General features: G+C 36.6%; 2 protein-coding genes across 3 annotated transcripts; one reads left to right on the forward strand and one right to left on the reverse strand.

Moving 5' to 3' along the window:
• Positions 1-1,567: 1,567 nt before the first annotated feature.
• Positions 1,568-13,811, forward strand: si:dkey-192k22.2 (uncharacterized). The gene is made up of 12 exons (XM_051897491.1): positions 1,568-2,264; positions 4,257-4,457; positions 4,564-4,980; positions 6,849-6,950; positions 7,104-7,175; positions 7,915-7,962; positions 8,468-8,518; positions 8,664-8,702; positions 9,542-9,568; positions 11,000-11,059; positions 11,565-11,624; positions 11,751-13,811. Exons 1-12 carry the CDS (start codon positions 2,186-2,188, stop codon positions 11,807-11,809), a joined length of 1,215 nt encoding a protein of 404 aa, XP_051753451.1. The 5' UTR covers positions 1,568-2,185; the 3' UTR covers positions 11,810-13,811.
• fam114a1 (family with sequence similarity 114 member A1) lies at positions 13,801-24,502 on the reverse strand. 2 transcript variants are annotated; one of them, XM_051897469.1, is made up of 13 exons: positions 24,363-24,502; positions 22,651-22,968; positions 22,437-22,521; positions 20,101-20,282; positions 19,723-19,857; positions 18,611-18,763; positions 18,324-18,489; positions 17,231-17,316; positions 16,892-17,098; positions 15,706-15,845; positions 15,552-15,624; positions 14,471-14,524; positions 13,801-14,349 (listed from the first exon to the last, which is right to left on the reverse strand). In XM_051897469.1, the coding sequence occupies exons 2-13, from the start codon at positions 22,960-22,962 to the stop codon at positions 14,224-14,226; spliced, it is 1,719 nt and encodes a 572-aa protein (XP_051753429.1). In that variant the 5' UTR covers positions 22,963-22,968; positions 24,363-24,502; the 3' UTR covers positions 13,801-14,223. The 2 variants fall into 2 exon arrangements, with proteins under 2 accessions (XP_051753429.1, XP_051753439.1); XM_051897479.1 differs by having other exon boundaries at positions 18,363-18,489; positions 24,363-24,494.
• Between the last annotated feature and the right edge of the window lie 294 nt (positions 24,503-24,796).

Consider the following 24,796-nt stretch of genomic DNA (forward strand, 5'->3'; position numbering starts at 1 on the left):
ACTGGAATTTGTTCACTTGAAATTTCTCCTTTGGGGTGCCTCCTCTTTTTGGCTTGGGTTTAAAATGAAGATTAAACTTGCAGAGCACAAGGCAATGGTCTATAAAACATTCTGCACTGGGCATTACACGAGTGAGCATCTTGAAGGTCTTTCTGGCGCACCAAGATGTAATCAATGAGATGCCAGTGTTTAGATCAAGGATACATACAGGTAGTCTTCAGGCTGTCTTTCTGTTGGAAGATGGTGTTTGTGATGGTGATTTGTTACTCTGCACAAAACAGAAGTACACATTTCCAGTCTTCTGCCTACTCTGGCATTGAAGGATAAAGACCTTGTCATCTGCAGGGTTGTTTTGTACGAGGTTGCATAGATCAGTATAAAACTTATCTTTTTGCAGGATGTGTATAGCATGCTTCTTGTTTTGAAGTGGGAGGCACATGGAGATTATGTGGTCTGAGTGGCCTAATGGCAGGTTTTCTAGTTTGGAAGTAATGTTTTTTCTTACCATAATGCCAATGCCAGAAAGGAGTCTTTCAGTCTCTGGCTTGCTTGACCAATAGAGAGTGTAGCCTGCACCATACTCTTGAAGGCTGCCTTCTCTTGGGAGGCGGACTTCGCTAAGAGCAGTAATGTCGATGTTCAGAGTTAGGAGTTCATGGACAACTAGAACTGAGCATTGTTCTGGAAGACCACTGTCTGCTGTGTCATGGTTCTGATGTTCCAGCATGCAATTTTTGTTTTAAATTACCTTTTAAGGCAGGTATATACATATTTTTCTTTTTTTGTTGGTTTTTGACCGCTTTTAAAGATGCCCATTGACCATGGCTAGCCAACTGGGAGGAAAGGAAAATGAGCTTTGTTTAGGCCACCTTTTCCAGGACCTTCTACTTGCAGAGCAAGCAGTGCTATCCCTAAAGAAGGCTGCTTGGTCATTCATTGGTGTCGTCGTTTCCTGGATCAACATCACCCTGAATCAACGACCTGAACTACCTGAGAGGACATTGCAATGACATGGTCACTGCCTGTTTTTTTTTTTTTTTCTTGTTTTTTTCTTTTTTAATAGCAGCCTTGGTGAGCATTAATGTACTTTTTTCAAAAACATTAAAAAAAAAACATTTTTTGAATGCAGTGTTACATCATATTTTGGTGTGAGTTTAAATCCCCCAGGCAGACAGCTCAAAGGGTTTGAATGCAGCAGTAGTCCTCTTACTGGATGATGCTGATAAGGTGCTTGGTGCTGAGAGCTCTCCTAATCCCAGTGTGGGTCCTGATGAGAACCTTCCTCCTGCCCTGCCATGATAACCGGATGCTCCTGTCCCTGATCAAACCTGTTTGCTTTGCAGCAGGAATGTCCTTCAGGCTCCATCACACACAACACTCATTCTGCCAAGAGTTTATGTATGTGTGAGCCAGAAGGTACCTGGAAACATTTTGATTTAGCTTTAAAAAAGAAACGGCAACAAAATTTCAGGGCTGTCAACAGATTAAAAAATGAATCAAATAATGTCTTTTTAAGGAAAAAAATAACAAATGATTTTATATATATATATATATAGAGAGAGAGAGAGAGAGAGAGAGAGAGAGAGAAAGAGAAACGACTATAAGGTTACAAAAGTGAATTTTGTGAAAGTTCAAGTGAAAGTTGATTTTCACCCCTTGTTTTCATTGTTTTTTGATTGCATAACTTTAATTAAATAAAACCTTCTTTTTTTTTTTTTTTTTTTTTTTTTTTTTAAACACCCCTTTGGACAAATTTGATGTCAATAATACAATAATTTAGCCCCACTGATGAAGAAGTAGGGGTGTATTACACAAAACATGCTGGGAAACACTAATATAGCTCTAAATTAATGTCTACAATGATTTAAATCCTTGTGAGACAAGCAAATACGCGAACAACCTAAAATGTTCTTCTTTGCTCTTTCTGTTTTCAAAATTACACAAAACAGGAAGACAAGCAGGAAGTGGTAAAACAGATCATCTATGCAATCAAGACAATGCTAGATAGTTTTGAAGGAGACACACTGAAAATATCTGTAGGTTAAGTACGTAGAATTATTTTAGACTAAACGTGGGACTAGATAAGATAAAGGGTGAGATGAGAATGTGTGAGATTTCCAATGTATGGTCAACAAGTTGAGAGGTTGGCGACCTTACAGCTGCGCAGTCATCACCGTCTTTTACCATGACAAGATCAGGTGCCATCAAACTCAGCATTGTCTTCTTTCTCACCTTCATCTTGTGCCTACCAGAGTTTTTTCCAAGTAAGTAAAAATAGCAAAGTAAGATGGTTTGGGGTCCTCGTGTAAGCGTGAGTGAGGGAAATGTGGCACTGGTGTGGGTTTGTGTGAGCACGTGTGTTTAAGAGAAAAGCATGTTCAAAAGGAAATGTTTGTATGATTGACAGCATGAGTAAACTTCAGTATTGTCCATGTCTTTTAGAGATATATGTTATGGTGCACTGTTAATGTACCTTCAGTATGTCTACATTTTAACAATATTAAACTTTAAAACAGGCTACAACAGTTGGCACTCTGTTTCAGGTGATCACACCATTGTGGTCTGGACGTGTTATGAGGTGTTAAAAACCACTGAGTGTATTTGTGTGTGTGTGTGTGTGTGTGTGTGTGTGTGTGTGTGTGTGTGTGTGTGTAGGGTAAAACTTTGGATTCTATTCACACATAGCATATACATTATCAATACATGTTTGTTTTTATGGTTTTAGACAGTCTCTGAGCAAATTACCCAGAGTCATCCTTACTCTGTCCTGCTTATACAAGCCATAAACCTTATGTAGGCCTACAGCACAAAACTGTTCGGTTGGTTTGTTAGGTTTTTAACTTTTAGAAAGGAAATGTCACTCTAATTTGCCAACATAACAGAAAACCACTCTTGTGTTTGAGTAAACAGGAAGAGCAACTTCTGAAAATATTATACATACAGTATATATACAGTATACACAGTATACATACTTGAGAATAGCTTCAGTTTTTGCTGTAACCTATTGTACCTGTTCTGTTAGTGTTTGTGGAGTTTAAGTAATGCTTAATTGATTAGATTTTTATTTTTAATTTAATACAGTTATTGCTATTATTGGTCGCACCACATGATGTGTGGTCGCTCCAAATGACACGAAGACCTTTGGATTAGTTCACCCAAAAATGAAAATTATGTCATTTATTACTCACCCTCATGTCGTTCTACACCCGTAAGACCTTCATTCATCTTCGAAACACAAATTAAGGTATTTTTGATGAAAACCGATGGCTCAAAGAGGCCTCTATTGCCAGTAAGATAATTAACACTTTCAGATGCCCAGAAAGCTACTAAAAACATATTTAAAACAGTTCATGCGAATACAGTGGTTCTACCTAAAGTGACGAGAACAGTTTTTGTGCGCCAAAAAAACTCATTAACGACTTTTCAACAATATATAGTGATGGCCGATTGCAAAACACTGCTTCGTGAAGCTTCGAAGCTTTATGAATCTTTTGTTTCGAATCAGTGATTCAGAGCGCCAAAGTCACATGATTTCAGTAAATGAGGCTTTGTTACGTCGTAAGTGTTTCGGAATTTCAATAGTTTACGTGACTTTAGCAGTTTGATACACAAACCGAACCACTGATTCAAAACAAAACATTTGTAAAGCTTCGAAGCAATGTTTTGAAATTGCCCATCACTAGATATTGTTGAAAAGTCGTTATTTTGATTTGGGGTTTTTTGGCACACAAAAAGTATTCTCATTATATTGTCTTTTTTGCTTCAAATCATAGTTTGTAATGTTATGATTCACCTCCTAGCTGATTGGCTTGGTTCATGGCTTTTTTAAAATCCCCATGGGAAAAATTAATGGAAAAAATACTTCCGGAACCAGCAAAGCTGAGAAAGGGGGCAGACAGTGTTGCACTCTATTGCTGTGATCTCACGTGGGTGACAGGTTGTCCCACTCTCCTGTTGGGAAACACATCATCAGAGAACAGACATTGCTGCAAGAGGGAGGGGAAGTTATTTTGACTAAAGATTACAAGGACACATGTATTTAAAAAAAAAAAAAAAATGATTTGCACGAATAAATTATTTATAATAAATATTGCAATATTCCATAAAAACAATGCTATAAAACCATATAAAACCAACATGATAGACTACATTTTTAAGAACAATTGGCACATGGGTTTAAACTTGAAGGATTTTCCTTTTCACTGAATTGCACTGTATTGCACATAACCTTTTCTTCTTCTTTTTTCTATTCTCAGACACATCACAAATTCAGTTTCTCTGTGAGCCTTTTGACCCTTGCACACCCAAAAATGATGCACAAGTATGTGGTCAAGCTGACCCTCCATGTGCAACAGAACTTACAAATTCCAGCAGTCAACACAGACATGATGAAGGATGGTATCTGTGTAAGGCTGAAATGGATTTGTGGCTTCTCCACAACAATACCTCACCGTCAGGTAGGCAGTTGTTTTATTAATATTTTATTTGTGAAATTTACTGCTGCTTGTTGTTTATTGTCTACAATAATAACCAATAACAATAACAACTGTGTGCATTTCATAGGAGAGGATGTGATGGTGGTTCTGACAATGAAGGCAGGCAATCTCTCTGAATGGATCATTAGTGTATTTGCGTTTCTCAACAACACAGATCTATACACTGGACCCCAAAATGATCAGAGACTATTCTACTGCTACCTCCCACCAGACAACAGCACATGTCCAGATCTGAACATGTCCACAGAAGAACGTACACAAGAAAACCCCAGTCCTCCAATACAAAACGCCTCCATTTTAAAAAACACTTCTTCTGCCAAACCAATTACCCCTTCGCTCAAAACAACTACAATATCTTTCCAAGTAACAGCTTCTGTACTTGAGCTAAAGTGCCAAACAGCTAGCAGCAGTTTCCTCTTTTACTACCAGGAGCACAATGAAACAGCAAGATCTGCTGCGTTACCAGTTACAAGAACAAAAAAAAGTGAGAAACTGTCAGAAAACTATCCCACAATGCCATACTACACACAAAACGATAATAAACCAGATTTTAACATTAAGTCTAGGGGGCCAAAATAATTAAAAATAACATTATCCCATCTAACAGGGAACATTCTCAGAACATTGGCTAACATTCTGTCAAGGTTCTCTTAAAGTTATTGTATTGTACTGTATTGTATTATATATCTTTATTGTCCACCAAGGTGGAAAATTGTCTTTGGCTCACCAGCACATAAAATAGCTATACATGTAGTGTTAAAAACAACAAAAACATAACAAAAAAAACAAAAAAAACAGACTGCTGTCATTTGGCTTATCAAACACTTGCGGAATTGAGAATTTTGATAGCGTTTGGAATGAATGATCGCTTAAACACATTTTTATTCGCAAGAGGTATTCTGTAGCGCCTACCTGATTTCAAGGGCTCAAATTGGCTAAAAAGAGGGTGAGAACTATCTGCAAGGATACTCCTCGCCTTCTTACTTGCCCTTTCAGCATAAAGTTGTCCTAAGGGCTTCTGTGGTCTGCCAACAATTTTGCTTGCCATTGACACAATTCTGGTGAGTTTATTCTTAGATCTACAGTTTAAATGTTCATACCAGGCAGGGATATGAAAAGACAATACACTCTCCACAATAGATTTGTAAATAAGTTCTAAAATATGCTGACTAACTCCAAGGCCGCTGAGTTGTCTTAGAAGAAATAATCGCTGTGAACATCTTTTAAAGACGTACTCAGAATTATCAACAAAGCTCACCTGTGAATCCAGGATTGAGCCAAGATATTTAAAATTCTCCACAATTTCTACTTGTTGACCCACAAGTGAAATTGGCTGGATTGTCATTTCTCTTTTTGTGCACATAATTAATTCTTTTGTCTTCATGACATTAATTTCTAGTTGGCTAAAATGACGCCAAGTTTCAAGGGCCTTAGTGTGAGCCAAATAGGCAACATCATTTAAAGAGTTAGTTTTATCCAATAGGCCAACTAAGGCCATATCATCTGCATATTTTAATAATCTAAAATGTTCCTCCTCAATGGAAAACTCATTAGTAAATAAAGAAAAAAGCACAGGGGAAAGAACACAGCCTTGTGGGCAACCTGTGCTTAAAGTGAGCACATCTGACATAATACCTCTGACACAGACCCTCTGTATATAAATATATATATATATACACACACACACAGAGCGAACATTATGAGCAAACATTCTTCCACTGAAGTTAATCTACTGTTCTGTCAAGGTTAATAATGTTCTGATATATATTCTGATTTTTCTTGAAAAAAAAAAATGCTGCTTTATACCAAACATTTGACTTTTTTTTGGTCATGTAGCACATTTTATAATACGATATATATTATTTAGATTATATATTTCTTTTAGCCATGCTGATTACAACATATCAAATACATTTCTCCAAATACGCAGTGAATCGTTCTCACCCAAGCATCTCTACCTCCCTCATAAATTCCCTCTGAAGGAGAGCTGAGACTGTCTTTTATCCTGTCTATTGATTCGGGCATGGAAGGAGACAGCAGGACTTCATAATTCAACCTAACTTTTGATAAATATATTATAGCAATACATAAAGCCAGTGTATTCAATGTTTGACTTATCCAAAACCACAAATCCTTTCAGACAGCACACTGCCAGACTCATACAAGGTCATTTGAGTTCATATAAGTGTAAAATGAACTTGGCAAGACTTTCAAGACAAGGGAATGTTCCTTCTGAGGTTTAAGCAATGTAATATTAAATGCTGTATTGTTTTTCATGTTTCATTCATGTATTATGTTTCGCTGTACTCTTGTTAAATTTTCTGTTGCTATTGTACATTTCCTTGTTTTTAGAGGGATGGTGTTTGATCACTTCAGTGTGGTTGGCCATGGTACTGACTGTGGTTGTGGTAACGCTATTGAGTACGGGCTGCATGATTCTCAAGAGCAAAAATAGTGAGTATCACTATCACTTACACAAAACAAATCTAGTCAGGCCCAACAGTCCTTTGACAATGGGGTGATTTCAGATTGAAATCCATTATAATACAATTGACAATGCAAATGGATATCACATTTGATTAATTTATTTGGATCTTTTCTCTTTAGGAAAGTACCAATTGTTCACACTTGTGCCGGTTTCAGCCAGTGGACATCAGCTCAGCAACCAAACTGAAAATTGTGAGTGACACTAACAAGTTTATATAGTTGAAAAGCTTTTCTATGATTGTGCTAACATCATGCTGGGGTTGAAACAGAGCTGGATCTAATTGCAAGCAGTTCTTTTTAATAAGACCAAACTCCTTTTAATAAGACCAAATAGCACTTTTCAGGGGAAAATGAAACAAACACAACAGCTACACAGCAAAATCCTCAGAGTTAAATCAACTCTGCTTAGAGTACATATCAGCCCTCTCTAAATAGTGTACACTGAAGCAGAGTTATAGTTAATGAGATAATTAAGCAATTAATCAGGTGATGATTGAGCATTAGTGATGAACACCTGCTGTTAACAAGCAGAATCACTGAAGAAAAGAGAAACAAAAACTACAACTGACTTTAACTCTGCTTCAGTGTTACTTTAACACTATTTAGAGAGGGACCATATGTACTCTAAGCAGAGTTGATTTAACTCTGGGGATTTTGCTGTGTACAATGTAGCAATGCAATCAGACAAAAACTGAACCAAAAACAGGGCTATAAATACACTGGGACACACTTGGACTAAACAAGATAATTAACAAGACAGGTAAAACACATAAGGGCAAATCAAAAACCATGGCAACAGTAGAGCATGAACAAAGAAAACAAAGGAAACTGAACTGAGAACAGTGCGAAACTAACTCAAAGTCCAACTCAAGCAAAACACCAACACAGATCAGACATGACAGCTAATTAATTTTCTCATTTTTGCTTTCAGTGAGGAACAATGTCCCTAATGTGTCCATAGCAATGTGCAGCATGAGTGGTAAGCAAGTGTTTATGTCTTGTGATTCTTAGGCAAATGTGTCCTTGTTAAAGCGTAAGTTATTAATTTAGGTAAATAAACTGTGGCAGTACCATGGTACAGGAATGGTATTTGTTATATACCATGGCACTGAGTGATTGCCATATTCATAATAACATATGATATTTACATGGTCCTCCAAGGAAGAATACCATGATATTACCACTGGCATAGGCCAAAAAACAACAACAAAAAAAACATGGTAATACCATAGTACCATGTCCAAAATAATATGCTAATGCCTACTTTTTCTTGTACAATAATTTTGTTACTATCATTTTTAATTTTAGTGTTTTCAATGTCCAGTAAAGAAATAAGTGTTAAAGGTCTGAGTATATTTACAAGACATTATATATGTAGAGATTGCTAATAGACTTGTGTCCTATTTTTATATAGTTTTATATCATTTATACCTGTTTCACAGTTACAGTTATTGAAGATTGATATATTTCTCTCTCTCATAAAGATGATGATGATGTATTCTCGGAGATCTCTTCAGTTCAAAACAGAACAGAAGGTAAACAAACATCCTGTTCTATCATACTGCACTTTTTTACCCAGAAGAGATTTGTGCTTTATCATAATGCTGTAAAGTAACCTTGCATGTTTTAACCAGCACTGATTAACTCCAAATCACTAACTCTCAATCTATACTTTAACAGAAAATCAGCTCAAGGTAGCTGACCTTATGTGCAAGAAAAGTAAGTGTTTGGATATATTTTTTTTAATGCAGAGAGACATAAGTTGTGTCCCAAATGACGCACTATATAGTATGCACTTGTACACACGATGTACTTATGCACTCTGCCGTGTAGTGTATGAATTTTATACGGTTATTTTGTCATAGAACATTGGAGTCTGATAGCCCCTTCTCCTCCACTACATAATTAAAGCTGTGACAGTGTGAACACACTAATCGCACTGCAAAACGGCACAGAGTAATGCATAAGTATGCAAATGGGGACGCACCTATAGAATACAATAATTACAAGTGAATTAGAAGTGTCCTTTAGAAGACATTTAAGAGACACTAATGATGAAAATTCTGTCCTCATTTACTCCCCTCAAGTTTTTACACCCCTGTATGACTTTCTTTCTTCTGTGGAGCATCATAGTTTTGTGAATTTTCACGCTGCTCATTACCCTATAGTGGATTGGGGCCAGAAAACACCAAGCTCCAAAAAAGACATAAAAAAGCACCATACGTGATTCTTCCAAATCTTCTGAAGCCATATGATAGTTTTGCGTGCCACTTCTTGAGCCATGGCCACCATTTTCTTTTATTGCATTCTGCTGTATATAACTCCTTTTGCTCCCTGGAAGAATGAAAGTCATTTCAACTTTAATTTTGGATGGGTTATTCCTTTAAACCTGCAGCAGTATGCTACTGTAAAGCCTACATCAATCAAAATGTGTGTACTGTATGTTTGTGTAGACAATATATAGGGAAGACCTGGTCTACTATATAGTATATTCATGTATTCCTATTAATGGTAGGCTATGTGTGTTTAATTTTTTATAATGGTCTCTTATGTTCTAGGATTGTCACCAATCTTTGAGATTACAGGTATGAATAAGACACATAACACATTTACATTTTCTTTCAAGAAACATAAAAAAAAATTACAGTAGCATTTAATACTAGCATTGAATACACATATCCCATATATAGAATATACATCACATATATAGCAAATCTCAACTGCTTGATTGATTATATTGTCACAAAATGTAAACTATATTATCACCCAGTTATATATTTAAAATAGATATCTGCGCATACATATAGTCACATAAAGCAATATGTACTGTATAGCAAATCTCAACTGCTTGTTTCCATTTTGCAAAATGTAAAGTACATTATTGCCCAGCTCTGCTAAATGCAATTATAAGACATGAAGACATTAAACTGGGGGTCGTATTATGCTTTTTTACATTTTCAACTTTCTTTAGTGTGTAATGTTGGCACAAAATTCCACTATAAAGGGAGTTATTCACTATATCAGTAAGCACTGTTCCTGAACTTCCTGAAACGCCTCAATTGTAGTCTTGTTTTCTTCCGGGAACACTATTCCTCATAATTCATGCGCAAAAAAGTGATGAGGCCTTGTTGAGTTGCGTTAGAAGTGGCTGAGTCCGAAATCTTAAAAATGCTGCCTTTGTAGGATGCATTCCAAGGTAGGAAGGCATCAGGGCACATCCGAATCCAGTGTTAGCCTCACTTCCTGTCTCCTGAGATACCTTTATCTGATCTATTTTTGAAGGCAGCATAGATGTATCCTTCGCTGCCTTTGAGGTCCCACAATCATGTGCTTTCCATTCTTTGACAGTTAAGATAAAAAATAAATACGGCATCTGAAAGTTGCGGTAGATGGTCAGTTTGTGTGTAAATGTGTTTTTGACAAATGTTTTTCACTTCTGATGTCATTTCTAGTGAGAAATTGCTATTGTAATAATTAAATATTCGCTTAGCTATCAATAAAGCTTGCTCTATTGTGTTGTAGATCATTAAAGTGTTATGCTGCCTTGGAAGCCTGTCCGAAACTAGTTTTGTGAGTTACTTTTGTTCACAAATGCTGCCTTCCTGATAGGGCAATGAGGCAACAAATCAGCTGCCTAAAGCTTTCAGACACAGCCAGTGTGTTGAAACTTGTGGTTTATGGTAAAGGCCGTGACATCAGATCACACTGCGCTTTTTGAAAGGAGGGGCTTTATATATACCGGAACTAGACAAGAACGTTACAGACAGACTAAGAGAGGTGCTGCAATAATGTAAAATATGTGAAAAAATGTGTTTTGAAAAATCAAGCATGAAAACCTATTCTAGTAGACCCCCCCAAAAAAATCCAGACTTTGAAAAAGGGCATAATAGGTCCCCTTTTAAGATATTATAAACATTAACATCATGATTTTCTGCTCTGAAAGCTGCCTTGAAACAATGTGTATTGTGAAAATACCTTTTCAAATTAAACTGACTTAAAAATTGACTTGATTCCAGAGACCTTATTAGATGAAAACGAGGAAGAGGAGCAATGTAATGCCTCGGAAACAAAAGAAGGTAAATATAAATTAAGGATGAGTCTAGTTTTTCTCTGCATAATAGCCATCATTTATTAGTTTGGATACAAAAAAGCCTCAAAACTCTCAACCATTTCATGTGTTTGGAATATTAAACAGCATCTGTATGCTTTAAATTCAATCTACAGTAAGTGGAGACTTTACAAAGCAGATTAATACTTCAAAAAGATGTCCACATTAATTTCCTCATCCATCAGCTGATGTAACACAGTCTGATGTCTGATGATGGTATAGGCTACTCTTAGTATTTGGTTGTCACTACTAGTTCTATCCAGTATAGCCTGAAACAGTCTTTGAATCTTGCATAATGTCTCATCCAATCACCGTGATGATGACACAAGCTGATGATTGGTAGATCTTTGAAGCCAGTATGTTGCTTGAGGCAGAATAAATTACACTGCAGATGGCCTCCTGGCAAGACTGATGTTGTGATGGTTATATAATTCTACAAGATACATTTTTGACAAAAATTGTTATTTTTACAGATTTTAAAAAATCACATCAGGTCCAACATCTGGCAGCGCAGAGCAACTGTGAAACATCAAGTAAGTGATGTTTCCAGTCTCTCATTCATGAACTATCATGTAGATGCAGATCAGAAGCAGAATTATTAATTTGATGTATTTTTTGTCATTTTACACCTTCTCCATTCTCTCTTTTTCCATCTCCAGCTTACCTGCATCATCGAAGCTTTTCTTGTTCTGGCCATGAAGGAGATGGGGAGCTTTAACCCTTTAAATCTACAAGAAACAGCAGATGCACTTTATAAAATTGAAAGTTTATTTATTTAAAAACATGACAGGGGCAGGTTAACTTTAACAAGACTTCTCCTGAGAACAACATCACGTTAAAGGGGCTGTACATGAAGTTAGCATTTCTACAACTTCCGCCAGCCACTGAAAGGGTTAGTTCACCCAAAAATGAAAATTCTGTCATTAATTACTCACCCTTATGTCGTTCCACACCCGTAAGACCTTCTTTCATCTTCGAAACACAAATTAAGATATTTTTCATAAAATCTGATGGCTCAGTGAGGCCTGCATTGCCAGTAAGACAATTAACACTTTTAAGTGTTCGGAGCATATCAAACTGCCAAAGTCACGTGATTTCAGTAAACGAGGCTACATTACATCATAAGTGTTTTGAAATTTCAATGGTTCACCACTGGGAGGCGTGACTTTGGCAGTTTGATACGTGCTATGAAACACTGATTTGAAACAAAAAATTTGTAAAGCTTTGAAGCTTCATGAAGCAGTGTTTTGAAATCGCCCATCACTAGATATTGTTGAATAAAGGTTGAACCACTGTAGTCACATGAACTGATTTAATATGTCTTTAGTAGCTTTCTGGGCATCTGAAAGTGTTAATTGTCTTGCTGGCAATGCAGGCCTCACTGAGCCATCGGATTTTATGAAAAATATCTTAATTTGTGTTCTGAAGATGAACGAAGGTCTTACAGGTATGGAACGACATTAAAGTGAGTACTTAATGACAGAATTTTCATTTTTGGGTAAACTAACCCTTGAAGTAGACTGCGATCAGGCCAGCTTGATATTTACCTGTCAAGAAGAAGCAAAGCAAGCTCGCTTTTGGTGTTTTCAGGCTATGTTCATATTAGAGAACCACACACACAAAAAAAAACCTTCATTTTCAATAGTGTAGGTGTGTTCACACCATGTCGTAATTACCTTAATTACGAAATTGTCACTTATAAAAAAAAGCATTAACTGGGACAGCCAGTTTGTACCAAGTGATCCTGTCAGTTGCTCCAGTTTGTGAGACCAACTTAAACAAGATATGAAATTTGTTTGGGGAAATTTAAATTTAAAAAACCCTCAAGCTAAATTTCTGATCATGCAGATTCCTTCTGAAATTACTCGATTCCGATCGTAAAAATTCGCCGAACAATGATAAACGTGACCACACTTTAAGCTATTGTCAGGAGATGAGAAATGGTGAACATTCACACCTTTTATTCTGAAAGACATGTCCTCACTTACGTACATAGTGAAATAACATGACAACTGAATAGCAGACATTTTACTGGTCCTCACTATCGTTAAAAAGGCTTATAAATTGGCCAAATATGATTTTATTTAAATCTATGGTTTTGCTCATGTTTCTGTGAGGGTTATGATTGGGTTAGGAGATAAAAAATATTAACATGATATAAAATCAATGGAAGTCTATGCAATGTCCTCAGTAATATAGTGAAACAAATGTGAGAGTGTGTTTAGAAGCTGCTCTTGTAGGATCTTTCCGCAGATCTGCAAATGACTAAACAGGGTCTCAATTCCATTATTTATCTAAACCACAGGAATAATGATAATCACAATGTGGCATTATGTTGCTCACACAGGCTCAAGAATGTCTATTTGCCCAATGCTGAAAAAACTGAGGGAACATTGCTATGACTAGGCTGAAAACATAAACCATGTTGCTTGGTTCTCTAATACAGATTTAGCTAGCAGTATGGTTACTACACTATTGTGATTTCTTAATTACTGTATATAACACCAGTCTAAAGCTCTTGTGGCTATTAAAACTAGTATTTATGTTTCCATAAAGCACTTTTCATCTTCACTTCCTTTCAAACTTTAATCTTCACTTCATCTTAAAATAAAGTACGCTCTTTTTCAATGAGTACCTAATGTCTAATGAACAACTTGTGATGTACTGAGAACAGTGAGAACTGAACATTTTCAAAAAATAAAACAGTACTGTACTGATCATTTCAGTCTTTAGTGTCATATCATTTATATTACAGATTATGTTCTTGGTCCATTTTATTCAAAATAAAAACAGTATTGTGTATGAGTGATTGATTAATTTAGGCGAATGACAGTTGGACCTCCAAATCTGCTCAGACAATGCAACACATGATTAATAATCTTCATTTTCAGTAAAGTAACTTAAAAAAAAAGAATGGACATAGTATCAAGAGGATGATACATAATTAAGCAGCTTCCTAAATAAGTTAGGAGTTTCAATCTTATTTTCTTAATTATCTCTTTGTAAGAGTCTATATATAGACTAGAATTGCACTTTTTTGGTTTAAGCTCTCATATTGAAGCAACATACCTAAACACAATACACAGATACAGACAAACACAGACAGTAACACACACAAACAGAACGAAGGCACTATTCTGTGGATGCTGGTTCTGGGGCTGGCTTGACTGCGGTTCTGCTGGTCTGGATGTGTGAGACCTGAAGAACAGGAAACAGCAGCTGGAATGCATTATGGATGTAGGTAGTGCTATTACAACCCTGGGGAAACAAGACACAGTGCAGTGATGAAGGGTCGTCATTATCATTATCATCAAATCCCATATAGCCGTCTAATCATTTATTAGCTGTGCATTATAAAAAGAATCATATTCAGTTTTACCTCCAGCATCACACTGTCCACTAGAGGATTTACTTCTTCTGCCTTTCTCTGATTCTATAGGGACAAAAATAGAGAGACAAATTCACATTTCTAAAATCACAGGGCAACACTAGGAAATTAAGACTTTAAAAATTCTTACTGGCATTAAATAACAAAAGATTCTCAATGTGTATTGAGTAAAATGAATGTGTTATAAATGTACGTGCTGGAAACAAATGCAGAATGAATCTACTGTCCAATTTTGCAGAGCAACTACTCCTACTGTGTTGTGATTTAATTTCATTGCCACAAACTTTTGTTTGCTCTGTAAATTTTGCTGTGCTGTGCCACAGTAGAAACAGCATTTTCAACATGTTTTATCTGACAGGAACTGATTGGATCATGAAATATCTCTGTATGAGAAGTAATTGGAAGCAAGGGGCTGAAAAATAAGGGCATCAATTAAAGGCAACTGAAGTCTTAAAGGGTTAGTTCACCCAAAACTGAAATTTCTGTCATTAATTACATGTCGTTCCAAACCCGTACCTTCGTTCATCTTCGGAACACAAATTAAGATATTTTGATGAAATCCAAGAGGTTTTTTATACTCCAATGAAAGCTACGAAATGACCACATTCAAAGTCCAGAAAAGTATAAAATAGTTTGTTAAAATAGTCAACGTGACTAAAGTGGTTCAACCTTACTGCTATGAAGCGACTAGAATACTTTTTGTGTGCAAAAACAAATTTTTTTTCCTCTACCCTGTCAGTCTGTTAAGCAGTTTTTACTACTTTTCTGGATAATGAATGTGGTAATTTCGTTGCTTCAATGGAGGATAAAAAAACCTCTCGGATTTCATCAAAATATCTTAATTTGTGTTCCGAAGATGAACAAAGGTCTTACGAGTTTGGAACGACATGAGGGTAAGTAATTAATGACAGAAATTTCATTTTTGGGTGAACTAACCCTTTAACTGAAAAGGAAAGTTATTACAGAAGTGGAGCTATTAGTTATTATATTTTGAAGTTTCTTCACGATAACATCCACTGACGAATAATTCAAAATAAGACCAGCAACATGCATTAGGGTCAGTCAGACTCACCCCTACAGCCAGTAATGTGTCCGAAAACTTTCGGGCCAGGCATCCAACCTCCTTACACATGGCACTGGTTAACCTGGGTATACAAAACAGTCACTAAACAGCTAATAAAAGGACATTTCCAATATCGTCTTATGGAAATGGCTGAGGAACTCACCTGACCAGTATACTGGCCTGTTGGCAGGCTGGCTTCTCCAGCTCTTGTCCGTGTAAAATCAGCTCAGCCACTTTGTGTAGCTGTTCTATACTACGAGCGGTAACTTCAGCAAGACTGCCCACTGATGACAGATACACCTTCTACATCCACATACATACAAATTAAAGGTTTATACATGTCTTTTTGAAAGAAAGCAATACTTTTATTCAGTAAGGATGCATTAAATTGATCAAAAGTGACAGTAAAGACATTTATAATGTTACAAAATATTTATATTTCATATAAATGCTATTCAAAATTCTATTCATCAAGGAGTCCTGAAAAGAAAAATGTATTCAGTTTCCACAAAAATATTAAAAAGACAGTGCTGTCATCAAAAATGCTGTCATCATTTACTCACCCTCATGTTGTTTCTTCTGTTGAACACAAAATAAGACATTTTAAAGAATGTTGGTAATCAAACAGTTGATGGTAGCCATTGACTTCCATAGTAGGAAAAAAACACTATGGAAGTCAATGGTAGCCATTAACTGTCTGGTTACCAACATTCTTCAAAATAACTTTTGTGTTCAACAGAAAAAAAAGAAACTCATACAGGTTTGGAACAACATGAGAGTGATTTAAAGATGACAAAATTAAGGGCCGGTTCACAGAGAATGTGTTTTTGCAGTTAAAAATGCGAGATGTAGGTCAGTGGAACCAAAAAAACCCCACAAGGTCCAGAGACACATTTTTTTTTAAACTTCTTTTAACTTGAGCACAGTAAGAAAATGGACGTGTGGCGTGAGAACAGCGTCAATTATGTGAGAGTTGGCAGCCCTGCTCATCTGTTAATCATGTCATGATTGACAGCTGTGATTGCGATTGAGTTTGCGGGTGTGGGAGTATGGAAGGGACCATAACACCGTGGCTCCACCTTAGCATCACTTCTGCGCAGACTCGGGCCCCGAATTACGTAACTGGATACAACCGTTTCTGGGATATTTTGGCTTAATTTTTCTATAGTGGAAGGAAGTGGAGACACCTCATCCATCTTTTTTTTATCATTTATGAGAAAAACAATGGAAAAAATAGTGCAGAATGCATTCTGTGTGTACGGCCCTCTAACAGTATAAGAATCTTATTTATATGTATGCATACAGTATATATAGCTCAGACTCAACGACACATTCAAAACATTTCTCACCTCAACAGTATCCGAGTTTACATCTTTTGTATTATTTTTCTCGTTCTCTCCCTCTTCTCCCTTCTCTTTCTTTTCTTCTTCTTTTTGTTCTCCCTTTTCTGGAGCGGTGCACGGGGTGGAGCACTCTTTCTTTGATTCCTCTACATTCTTGACAACTTCCTGGGATTGTTCCACTTCTCGCACCCAATCATGAGCTTTTATACGGGCCTGCAAAGCACACGGTTTGATTATTGTTTGTGCTTGTGAATAACGTGTGTTTGTGTGTTGGAGAGAGAGTAAATACACGTTTGTGTTGCATGTGGCAAATTCATGAGTGTGTGTGAGTAAGTGTGGCTGTACTTTGTTTAGTTTGTCTGGAGTTGCAGCGACGTGGAGCTCAAAGAGAAGCTCAGTAAGAACGCTGACAAACTCCTCTCCATCAGCAGCTGAAACACACAGATCACATACATTTAATACCCAAGGGCAAAAATGAGGAGGACTGAAATATTTATAGTGCTCTGACTAAGTTGTGTGTCATTTCAAATCAATGTTTGTTCACTTGTGGGATGGTGATTTCAACCAGAATTTGAGATTATAATCATTTCACAGCCTTAAGGCCCGTTCACACCAAGAACGATAACCATATTTGCGTCCACACCAACGAATGATAACGGTCTGTTTATTCTAAGATCATGATCATCGATTCTAATCTAACATTGAATTTAGCTGACAAAGTCAATATAGTGGAATAAAAAAAACAATGCCTAGCCTTTTTCACTGCAACTTCAAAGGAACAAGACAATGTTGTTGAAACCAGCGCTGGATACCTGAGGTAATTTTATGCTATACTGTTTGCTAGCCTGACATAATTAACTCATCGTTAATACCTCTCACCATTTATTCCGAGGGTATGACCAATTGTTTTCCATATATCCATTCTTTAAAGTATCCTTGAAAAGGGTGTTTGACTTGTCAAACAAGTGGCTTTTTCTGGACCTCGGCGATTAAAATTTTAAATGCGCTCTTAAATTAGAATGGATTCTGATTGGCTAGCATTGTTTTATCATTCAACAGCTGGAAAAAGATCATTCTGAAAGTGATCCCAATGATATTGTTTCTCATTATAGCTGTGGTGTGGACAGTGCTATTCTTTTATATTTAGAACGATTTTTAGAATTATATCTTTATTATTATCTTTATAGTTATCGTTCTTGGTGTGAATGGGCCTTTAATAATGATGTAGATTATACAACTAATCATTTTAACTCAAAATCTGTGATTGGATTTAACATTTAAAAGTGTGAACTTGACCATTTAACCTGATTAATATCCATTAATGCAGAAATTGTAATACAAATTTTTCCTGCACAGGATCTTGATCGTGGTCTGGATTTGTTCACACCAGATTGTGATCTGGATTTGTCTAATTATGTTTTGGCATTTGAAGACTCACAGAGAGGAGTGGAACAATGAATTTGTGAATTAAGATCACCGTTTTCCTCTGAGATGGCATCAGCTTCCTCCTCCTCACGAGTGATGAAGATCTCTTTAATCGCAATAAGCTCCTTCTTCAGAACTTCCAAATCTTCCTCTTCCAAAGAGGACAAGAATTCCTGCACCTAAAATAGAGAGAAACACAATGAAAAGACTTTTTTTGTATCACACAGCTCATTTCAGTTTGTTTTTGGATAGTAATAGGTGTGGGTGAATGTACAGTATGTGGTGTGTGTTACTACTAACCCTTCCTTCACTCTCATTGGAAAGAATTTCCAGTGCCTCAAGATGAGACAGGCCTTGGTAATCATCAAACAAGATCCCATAGTGGGCGGTTGGTTCTGTGACCATCTGACTGCTCATTCTCTCTCTCTCCTTTTCCTTTGCTTCTTTTAACATCTGCAGACAGACAAGTGTTAAACAAACATATACTGAAAATATGGCAGGATTTTCCCACAAAACCACTGTTTAAGTCAATAATGCAAGTATCTTCTAAGGAACGATGGTTGTAGGCATGGGTGGAAATCACAGGGGGGTCGGGGGGTCAGGACCTACCCCATCTGAGGGTTGTCCCCCCTAAAAATGTTATTAAAAACCAAGCTGTGTATTGTAAATAATTTAATGATATAAATGATATCATTATATAAATAATTATTTAAGTAGTAAAACAATACAAATGCAAACAGGACCAAAAAAAAGGCGCTTTAAGTTTAGAAATATTTTGAGTCCCCCCTCCTTTGCCTCACAGTGCTTTGGTCCACTGCCTGCTTTCCCCTTTTACCTCACCTACACACAAGTCCGATGGGAGAGTACAAAGTTCTTCAGTAGTTGTGGAACTCCAGTAAGTAGGCTGTCAAGGCTATTTTATTCACTTTAAACATCAGATGAAGTGATTCTTTTCTCTTTAGTCTTTGAGTCATTAATAAATTAGTCACAACAAAAAAATGATGATAACCGATGTATTTTTGAGTCCAATATGTTAGAAATTATAATGTTACCTAGCTATAGGTTACCTAGTTACTTGGTATCTTGCTTAATACTATAGCTTGTTGGATAGTAAGTCACCCACTACAACTAACATGGCGATAAGCCTATGTGTGGGTTTTGCTCAATATGGCATGGTCTCCATGCTACACTAATAATAGTAGTATAGCTTTCCTCTGTGTACACATATCCTTACAAGTACAATTTTGCCCCCCCTCCAACTGTTTGTAGGTTGTAGGCACCCATTGACATGACAATATTCACAATATAGCATAGCCTCTGTCCTGTACCTTATTGAAAGTAACATTAGGCTAGGGTTTTACATCATGTGTAATCATGGTGAGAAAAATTTGAGCATTTGTTGGCTATCTTACCTGAGAAAGAGAGACAGTTCTCTGCATCAGTATTTTAGTCTTTTTAAAGCCTGGATCACTCTCTGCCAAGACATTCATGGTCTTCTTTCCAATAAACTCCAAAGCATCAAGACCTCCTGTTATTACTGACTTTCCCTGAAAACGCAAGAGGGAGAAAAAAAAAATTGTCTAAGTGCATGAAAATGTGTCTAAGATTGAGGGACAAGAAAGATTAATTCATCTCGGGTGATTCAATCACAAGTTGTCAGCCGAGACTCATGATATCTCAAATGCATCTCCATATTTCTTCAAGTGTAGGGTCTGATTTTGTTACAAGTCAGTGATCATGGTAAAGTCATGTTAAGACTAATGAAGTGTGTTATACTAGTGCAGACTCACAGTGTTCTGAACAGCGCTGCTGATGGTTGACAGTACTCCTCTGTGCACCTCCTCTGAATGTACATGTTCTGCCATCTCTGTCTCAGAATGCTCATGGGCCTCTTCTGCCTCCTCACATGATGAGCTCTGACGAATTCGGAACGCCACACCTGCTTTCTCTTTTACAGAGCTTAACCCTTGACCTAAGGACAATCAAAAGATGGAAGAACATTATTAAACTATTACTACTATTAAACTATTTTTATTTATAGTTTAATAGCATTATTACCTCATGCACAGAACAGATATTGACAAATAATCGGATTTATTGTCCCAATAGTTTACATTCACTATAATACCTAATAAGTCGCACTTGGCCAGGTTTTTTTTAGTATTATGCCTCACATGTGTTTTTATATGAATGCCATTTACTGTAAAATGACATAATTTTGCATTTACTTGTTTTGTAATCAATTAGTTAATTAAAACAATACAAAGTAGGAATTGCTGCCAGTTATGAAATAAAAGGAAAAATGTGTATATAGTAATGCACTTTAAATCACTTAATTTTGGCTCCACCAACTGCCCTCCACTAGTGGTTCAACAGATCACAAAACTCACAGTTCGGATCATATCACGGTTATTAAGTCACGGATCGGAAAATTTTTCGGATCAGCACAAAAAAAAACAAACAAAAAAAAAAGACATAACATTTATTACTTAATTCCTTACATTTACATAGCGCTTTTCTGGGTACTCAAAGCACTTTACATATGGAAGGGGGAATCTCCTCAACCACCACCAACTCAGCCCACTTTAACTATTCCAATACCACAGCAGAAACTACTAGCCTAACTAATACATTATTAAAGGCAGGTGAACAGACTGTAAAAAGAACAAATACCGTACACCAATTACAAGCATAGATAAATACAACATAGAGTTACAAATAAAGTATAAGGTCTAACTGTAGTATTAATTTTCGTGTACAAAAATGTAATAATTAAATGTAAAATGACACTGTTCACTGTATAAATTGAATATAGATTAATCTTTGTTAAAGCTGTGTTATGTTGTTTGATTTACATGACAGACAACAGCAGGTATTTATAGGTTGCTGTCACTTTAAGAGTAAGACCCCATGCACGCACACATCCGATAGATAGACATCCGAATTCTCACCTCGTTCAATTAAGACATAACCGAATGTGTTTACGAGAATACTTGCCGAGAGGGGTATTTTGACTGACATAATGCGTGTATGTGTCCATCCAAGTGCATTGAGGACGCGAAAGAGAAATCAATTTGGAGTTTGCAAGCTATCTGAAACGCGCCTCTCTCTCTCTGTGTGTGCGCGCGATCCTTGTATGTATGTGCGTCTGTGTGCACCGATAACAGCGTGGCGCGCGATACCGAATTAAATCCTCTTTTGCCTCTTCTAGCGCTGGAATGGTTTTATATCTATTTAATGTGTAAACTAGCAAGACAAAACACGTGCAAATGATAACCTTTCACTCTATTGCGGTTAAACTTGCAATCACATGCGTCCCAAACCGTGGGACTTAACAACGATCCGTTTAACCACTACCCTCCACAAATACCAAAATTAATAATTTGAGAGTACAGTAGATTGCAAAAAAAAAAAAAAAGATATGTTAGATACACTACCATTCAAAAGATTTTTTTTTTTTAAAAGAAATGAATACTTTTATCCAGCGAGGATGCATTAAATTGATCAAAAGTGACAGTAAAGACATTTAGAATGTTACAAGAGATTTCTATTTGAAATAAATGCTGAACCTTCTATTCAACAAAAAAAAAATGAAAAAATGTTTCTAGAAAAATATTAAGCAGCACAACTGTTTTTAACATTGATAATAATAAATGTTTCTTGAGCAGCAAATCAGCATAAAATCAGCATATTAGAACGATTTCTGAAGGATCATGTGACATGATGTTACTGATGACAATTCAGCTTTGCCATCACAGGAATAAATAGCATTTTAAAATATATTAAAATAGAAAACCATTATTTTAAACTGTAATAATATTTCACAATATTTTAGTGTTATCACTGTATTTTTGATCAAATAAATGCAGTCTTAGTGAGCATATGAGACTTTTTAAAACATTAAAAATGCTTACCAACCCGGAACATTTAAAACGGTAGTGTATTTGATAGTGAATTTAGAACAGCTTTTTAATGGTTTGGTTACCCGCACCAAAATGGATGAGAACAAATTAAATCTCATATGTATTTCTGCTATTTACTATAGCAGTGATAGTGGAAGGATGGATCTACTGTAAGCTTAACTATGGCAGCCTCACTATAGTGACAGGTTGCTATGGCGACTTACCCACAGTGGATGTAGCAGTGGTCAGAAGTGACTTCCCCCAGGAGCCCCAACTACTCCAGCCTTTAGATTTAGACTCATCCAGGGGCTGATAACATGCATCCACACAGCCGAAGGATACAGTCACAAAATACACACAAAAAATCATGTTATGGATTTGTTAACATGGTGCAAAATATTACTTTGACCAAACACAGCTCAACACTATTAAATGTACCTCTGTTTCCTGTGCTTCTTCCTGTGTAACATCTGGGTCCAAACTCACTGATTCCACACATTCAGTCACCTGACCCTCAGGGTTTTCTTCTGATTGGTGTACCTGCTTCTCTTCAGTACTTTTGGCTGTACCGTGCTCTTCCGCAGCTGCATTTGTTGGGTCAGGGGTCGTTGTGTTTAGTGAAAGCTGTGATAAAGACGGGACCTCATCTGTACTGACTGCAGCTATGGGGGCAGTTTCATCAGAGGCAGTTGCGTGGAGGGAAGGGGGAGATTTTGCAGTGAGGTCTTCCACAGTCTCATCTTGCGACATGGTGCTCTGATAAAACCAGACAAACAAACAAAGTGTAATGAGAGGCCATGTAAGCAGCTGGAAGATGATTGGCTGTAAATGACAACAAACTAACTTCCGACTCAACGCTGAGACAGCTGAGCTCTGACTAAGGTTTGCAAAATAACTGGAAATTTATCAGTGACAGACGATTAGCAGAAACACACAAGAACGGTGAAAAGAAAAATTATGTGAAATGTCAAGTCACATTATAAAATATGACGTTCAGAGACTCTCAAACATGCGGATTGTCGTTGTGCATAGAAAATATACTGGGTATTATTGAGGAGACTAATGCTAATGGGTTGCTAATATAATTTGTATAATAATTTGGAATCAATCCTAAAATGTTTGAGAATAATTTGACAACTGATATTTTTTTATTTATCTAGTAGGGTCTTATTTGGTTCTTAGTGGATTTGTTTTTTAGTCCTTTGCTTCCAAATTATGCCAGGAATTCCAATAGCATTCCTTTTGGATATTCTGACTAGGGATTTTTGTTTTCAGTGAGAAAGATTTCCAGTCAGGTTGGTCAAGTAGAGTAAAATGCAACAGTTGAACACAAAGACACTATTGGTTCAAACATCATGTGAATACACACACACACCCATGTACATGAAAGGCTTATAATTCGACCAAATCCTATTTTGTTTTTTTATCAAATTATGCCAACATGTTACGGTTAGGTTCAGGATTTAGGATTTGGGTTTATCAACTATCATCGTCTCTGTATAAGAAGCACTATATTATTATAGTGAAAACAATCTGTATTTGTACGTGTGTGTGAAAAGAAAAGCATTCACACACAGAGTAGACCAGCGCTGTCCCTGAATGGTGCCGCACTGTCAAGCGCCTTTGTTTGATGCGGATTGCGGCGCCATCTAGCGGTTGTTTTCTACACGTACAAGCAGCATTCAAACTTTAGTTTGTAAATAAACGGACAGTAGCCTAAATGAATAAGCAGATTGTATATAAGGCAGATTATAAACCACAGGTTACACATTACAGTTTTTTATACTAAACAAATATGCATGCAGTTTTATGATACCTCCAAGGCTGTATTTCTGCTAATGTTAGCTGAAATCAAACGCCCATGTTTGATTATAAATCGTTTATTCGTCTCACTATTATTTCTTTTTTATTGTACCTTATTTATTTAAAGGATGTTGAAGTATTTCAAATATACTCTGCGAGCGCTTCAAAAGCGACAGCAGAAGCTAATTAACTTAAATAACAACCAAAAGAATAACAACAAACACGAAATATGGAAGTACTCTATAAATATTAGCATAACGCTAAAATGCAAGATACGCATATGCAAAATTAACATATGTATTATTTCTTCTGAAATAAAGTTAATTCATGGAGTCATTCCTTCTTACCAGTTCTGCTGACAGTCGCGCTCGCGCAACCCTTCCGCTCGAGCTCGCGCCACGTCGGCAGCAGTGTCGCGTGCGGCTGTGTGGCCAGTGACGTCACCTGAACGTTTGGCACTCTGTAGATATGGAAATAGATAAGTGACAATATTCCTATAACATGTCGCGTAAACATTGCAGTAAAATGGTGTGTAGTACTAACTCCTGTTTGGGACAGACAGAGTGAGGTATTAATCTGTGTGATCTCGGCTTTTAAGGTGGCGATGCGGTTCAGAGTTGGTTTTACGAATGGGAAAACTGGGAATGTGAAGAAATGAGAAAACTGAATCGTTAGAAAACGTTTTCCTGTCACTGAGAAAATACACAAATCACTGTAAATCTGTTTATAATGATAAACCATAGATAATGATTACGTTTACGTTCTACCTTAAAATTTTGTG

The sequence above is a fragment of the Ctenopharyngodon idella genome, chromosome 1 (assembly GCF_019924925.1).
Source record: "Ctenopharyngodon idella isolate HZGC_01 chromosome 1, HZGC01, whole genome shotgun sequence".
Classification (NCBI taxonomy): Eukaryota; Metazoa; Chordata; class Actinopteri; order Cypriniformes; family Xenocyprididae; genus Ctenopharyngodon; species Ctenopharyngodon idella.